Source organism: Bufo bufo, chromosome 7 (genome assembly GCF_905171765.1).
Source record: "Bufo bufo chromosome 7, aBufBuf1.1, whole genome shotgun sequence".
NCBI lineage: Eukaryota > Metazoa > Chordata > Amphibia > Anura > Bufonidae > Bufo > Bufo bufo.
The window spans coordinates 10,418,773-10,424,421 of record NC_053395.1 but is presented as its reverse complement, the minus strand read 5'-3'; the positions used below and the strand labels follow the sequence as shown (position 1 = coordinate 10,424,421).

At 49.2% G+C, this 5,649-nt stretch overlaps 1 protein-coding gene across 1 annotated transcript; it reads left to right on the top strand.

The window, feature by feature from the left end:
* The first annotated feature begins 483 nt into the window (after window positions 1-483).
* On the top strand, window positions 484-2,793 carry LOC121008303 (E3 ubiquitin/ISG15 ligase TRIM25-like). Its single transcript, XM_040440754.1, has one exon. The coding sequence runs from the start codon at window positions 722-724 to the stop codon at window positions 2,288-2,290; it is 1,569 nt and encodes a 522-aa protein (XP_040296688.1). The 5' UTR covers window positions 484-721; the 3' UTR covers window positions 2,291-2,793.
* Window positions 2,794-5,649: the final 2,856 nt, after the last annotated feature.

Sequence of the window (5,649 nt, the reverse complement as noted above, 5' to 3'; positions counted from 1 at the left end):
ACGCTTCACTCACTGGAGATACGGCGCATGCGCAGTGAGAATTTGGACGGAGAGGGAGCAGAGAGTCGGGCGCATGCGCACTGTAACTGTGCGTACTGCGCCTGCGCGGGTGAAGAAGACGGAGGCCGGCACCTCGACTTGCAGGAGGCGGTGACGTCTTTAGTGATGATCCGTCTCCTGCTCCAGCCAGGAAGAGAGGAGCGGAAGACAAGAAGACGGACTATTCCAGAAGCAAAGAAAAGACATCTGGAGGAACCACGTGACCGGGAGGCAGATCTCCTGAACGGCTGCACTTTGGAAGGTAAGTATCTGGTCACTAATCTTTCCTCCACAATTTAGATTTTTTAATGCAAAAAAAGTTTAATCCCGGAGAACCCCTTTAATAAAAAAAATTATGATGGGAGGAAAAATAATCCATTCGGCTTGATTCCTGAGAAGATTGCCCTCGCTGCTCCTCAGGATGGAGACCATCATCCACCTCCTACAGGGGTCACCTGTAATACTCCACATGTCTCATTGTCCTGACTGGAGGAGACAGAGGTGAAGTTTGCTTTACTCTCCCCAACATTTCTGATGGATTTCTGACGTATAGTGGGTTTACTGCTTGTTTCTCAATGGAATGCAATCTCTGAGCTGCAGGGGTTAATTCTTCTACAGGAGCTCTCCGCCCTCTTCTGAGAAGAGACTTTTGCACTTTCGGTTCCTGCTCCTCCGTACCACAATGGCGTCTGCTGATCTGAGGGCCGAGCTGGACTGCTCCATCTGCCTGAGCCTCTATACAGACCCCGTGTCCCTGAGATGTGGACACTACTTCTGCCGCTCGTGTATTGTGAGTGCGCTGGATGCGCAGGAGGCAGCTGGAGTGTATTCCTGTCCTGACTGCAGAGCAGAATATCCGGAGCGTCCGGCCCTGGAGAAGAACAGGAAGCTGGGGAACATAGTGGAGCGTTTCTTATCTGCTCAGCCTGACATGGAGGAGACCGGGATCTTCTGTACTTACTGTACTAAGTCTCCTGTACCGGCTGTGAGGACATGTCTGCAGTGTGAGACCTCCATGTGCCATGTACATCTCGGAGCCCATAACAAGTCAGTGGATCACAGTCTGATTGAACCTACTGTGTCATTTCAGCACAGAAAATGCTCCACACACAAGGAGGTGCTGAAATACTATTGTCCGATGGACGCCGCCTGTATCTGTGTGTCCTGCTGGGTGGCCGGAGGCCACAAGGGACATGACGTGGAGCTACTGGACGTGGCCTCTGAGAAGGAGAAGGAGAAGCTGAGGAAATATCTGGAGGAACTAAACCCACAAAAAGCAGAAATTCAGACGAAACTTCAGAATCTGCAGGATCGTCAGAGGAATATCCAGGAGAAGGCCTCTGATAAGAGGAAGAAGGTCAGGGAGTTATTTATGGACATTAAGAAACAACTGGAAATGGCAGAAAAGAAAGCGCTGAGCGAGATCTCCAGGCAGGAGGAGAAGATTGTGTCCCAGATATCTGATCTGATCAAGAAGCTGGAAATAGAGGAGGACGAGCTGTCCAGGAAGATGCGTCACGTGGAGGAGATGTGTCATGTCACCGACCCAATAAGACTCCTACAAGAAAGTGACATTACAGTATGTGGTCATGGAGATGATGAGGACACAGAGGGAGATGGTGGAGAGGGCAGGTCTGAGGATGATCTGGATGAGGTTCTGATCTCACTGACCTTACACCGATCTATGAGGGATATTGTCACCAATGTCACATCAGAGCTCGGGCTCCATGTTCCAGACATATTGCTGGATGAGGACACTGCTCATAGACGTGTGAAGATATCAGAAGATCTGAAAACAGCAACAATTACAGAAGAAAAACAGGACAGACCAAAATCACCGGGAAGGTTCCTGGATTGGGATCAGGTGTTAAGCAGATGTGGCCTCTCCTCAGGAAGACATTACTGGGAGGTAGAGTGGGACCAGATAGGAAGATGTGGCATCGGACTGTCCTATCCCAGTATAGAAAGGAAAGGACTTCAGTCTTGTATTATATGTAATGATAAATCTTGGTGTCTGCTTATGTCTGGTGCAGTATGTACAGCGTTTCACCGCTCAGGCAGATCCCCCCTCAGTGTAGATACAACATGTCCTAGACTTGGGGTCTTCTTAGACTATGAGGCCGGGCGTCTGTCCTTCTATCGGCTGTGTGACCCCATCAGACACTTACACACCTTCACCGCCTCCTTCTCTCAACCCCTACATGTTCTCTTCTATGTGGAGTCTGGAGCCTCTGTTAGAATAATAAGCTGAGGCCGATGCGTCCACGTCCCGTTATAATCTCCGCCTATAAGTCACTATATAGCGCTGTATGGGCGGAGCCTCCGATCCCACAATGTATATGGCGGCTCTATGGGGGGGTTTACTGTACGATTATTTTCTATTCCTTGGAGATCAGATCCAGAATCGATGCTTGAGACAAATGAAAAGTTACGTCGTCTGCACACGAGTTCGGGTGAACGCACATCAGATCCGCAGCGTATCCGCACCAATACCTGCAATGTGTGATTACGGTTTTTGGTGCGGATAAGATGCGGTTTTCCACTGAAAAGGGTGAAATCCGCAGCTAAAACCACAAACATAACTGACAGGCCGCAGATCTGGGAATCCGCACGGAAATAATCGGCGAAGTGTACGTGATCGGGGTAATCTCATACACTTTGCTGTAATTCGTTACGGTTTTTCCACATGGGAATTCGCCTGGAAAGACTGAGCGTATTCCGCAGCGTGCGCAGAAGGCCGTCGGGTACAAACGCACGGTGCGTATTACCTGCTGGTTTTCCAGAGTGAAATAATACCGCCTAAGCAGATGGGATTCTCAGTATCTCATCTACACGGAGCAGAAGTTTCCTGCGTCAGGAGTGACCTGCGGAGCGGATCCGGAGATCTGCGGCCGGTGGATTGTCCGTGCGGATTTCTCCCTTTACAATGCAGAGGGGGAGATCTGGGGAAATCCGTGTCAGGATCTGCAGGTAACAGGTGTGGATCCTGGAGCGGAGATACACCGCCGAGTGCACGGACCTCATGGGGGCATCATTAACCCTTCCCCGTCCTCCACTGAGGTCGCTGTAGGGGCTTCTTTATGTTTCTGGGACACATTTGGGGAACATATAATTATTAATCAGCTTTTCCTATTTCTGTAGAGATGTGACAATGTGACGCTTCTTTCCGCACTATACGCGGCATTTGTTGTGTTTTTTCCCTTTTTATGGAATAAATGTCTGACTACTTCTGTCCATCAGAGTTGTCGGTCCTATCATCTGGGTGTCCGTGGTCTCCTCCGCCATCATGTCTGTTATAACCGCAGGTAATGAGTTCTGCAATACACTGGGTCTGTACAGCGCCACCTGCTGTTCTCGTCCTTATTTTTGGCCGGTCGCGCTGAGCTGGTCGCACGCGCTCAGTTTAAGGCGACGTCTACACGACGAGGTGTCTTGGTCCCAACTCTACACATTGTGTTAGTGTGAGAACATACCGCGCGCTCCGTATTGTGCCGCCTATAGAGCTCCCATTGTTGTGCTCGCCGCCTGGACTCAGCACTTTTCTAACTATCCCCTGTAATGGTCGCCTTCCCTGCGGCGCAGCATGTCGGACGGCGCCCGCGCTACGTTACTGTCGGCCGCACTTCGCCATGTCTAGTGATTAATACTGTACGGTTTTCATGCACATTCTGTTGTTAGCAGCATTATATGGCGGTGTATGTGGCTCGGGGTGCGGCTTTCTAATACTTCCCTCTCTGTGTCACTGAACTATTGTAGAGCAGCCGCGCAGCGACCGCCTCACGTCCTGGAGGCACGAGGTTCCTGGCGCCTCTCAGTGTAACTGACGCTTTTCTTCCCTGGAGGGTTTTATTTTGTGCTTCTCATTTTTATTTTTCATTTTTCTGTTTGTCGTCCTGCGAAAAAGTGTTAGGAATACGCTATACCTGCCGTTACTTACTGTATGTAGCAGAGCTGTGTGTCTGTGTAGGTGAGCAGTGTATGCAGCAGAGCTGTATGTCTGTGTAGATGAGCAGTGTATGCAGCAGAGCTGTATGTCTGTGTAGTTGAGCAGTGTATGCAGCAGAGCTGTATGTCTGTGCAGTTGAGCAGTGTATGGAGCAGAGCTGTATGTCTGTGTAGTTCAGCAGTGTATGCAGCAGAGCTATATGTCTGTGTAGCTGAGCAGTGTATGCAGCAGAGCTGTATGTCTGTGTAGTTGAGCTGTGTATGCAGCAGAGCTGTATGTCTGTGTAGATCAGCAGTGTATGCAGCAGAGCTGTATGTCTGTGTAGTTGAGCAGTGTATGCAGCAGAGCTGTATGTCTGTGTAGTTGAGCAGTGTATGCAGCAGTGCTGTATGTCTGTGTAGTTGAGCAGTGTATGCAGCAGTGCTGTATGTCTGTGTAGCTGAGCAGTGTATGTAGCAGAGCTGTATGTCTGTGTAGTTGAGCAGTGTATGCAGCAGAGCTGAATGTCTGTATAGTTGAGCAGTGTATGCAGCAGAGCTGTATGTCTGTGTAGTTGGGCCGTGTATGCAGCAGAGCTATATGTCTGTGTAGTTGAGCAGTGTATGCAGCAGAGCTGTATGTCTGTGTAGTTGAGCAGTGTATGCAGCAGAGCTGTATGTCTGTGTAGTTGAGCAGTGTATGCAGCAGAGCTGTATGTCTGTGTAGATCAGCAGTGTATGCAGCAGAGCTGTATGTCTGTGTAGTTGAGCAGTGTATGCAGCAGAGCTGTATGTCTGTGTAGTTGAGCAGTGTATGCAGCAGTGCTGTATGTCTGTGTAGTTGAGCAGTGTATGCAGCAGTGCTGTATGTCTGTGTAGCTGAGCAGTGTATGTAGCAGAGCTGTATGTCTGTGTAGTTGAGCAGTGTATGCAGCAGAGCTGAATGTCTGTATAGTTGAGCAGTGTATGCAGCAGAGCTGTATGTCTGTGTAGTTGGGCCGTGTATGCAGCAGAGCTATATGTCTGTGTAGTTGAGCAGTGTATGCAGCAGAGCTGTATGTCTGTGTAGTTGAGCAGTGTATGCAGCAGACCTGTATGTCTGTGTAGTTGAGCAGTGTATGGAGCAGAGCTGTATGTCTGTGTAGTTGAGCAGTGTATGTAGCAGAGCAGTATGTCTGTGTAGTTGAGCAGTGTATGCAGCAGAGCTGTGTGTCTGTGTAGCTGAGCAATGTATGCAGCAGAGCTGTATGTCTGTGTAGATCAGCAGTGTATGTAGAAGAGCTGTATGTCTGTGTAGTTGAGCAGTGTATGCAGCAGGGCTGTATGTCTGTGTAGATGAGCAGTGTATGCAGCAGAGCTGTATGTCTGTGTAGTTGAGCAGTGTATGCAGCAGAGCTGTATGTTTATGTAGCTGAGCCGTGTATGCAGCAGAGCTGTATGTTTGTGTAGCTGAGCAGTGTATGTAGCAGAGCTGTATGTCTGTGTAGTTGAGCAGTGTTTGTAGCAGAGCTGTATGTCTGTGTAGTTGAGCAGTGTATGCAGCAGATCTGCATGTTTGTAGATGAGCAGTTTATATAGCAGAGCTGTATGTCTGTGTAGTTGAGCAGTGTATGCAGCAGAGCTGTATGTCTGTAGTTGAGCAGTGTATGTAGCAGAGCTGTATGTCTGTGTAGTTGGACCGTGTAT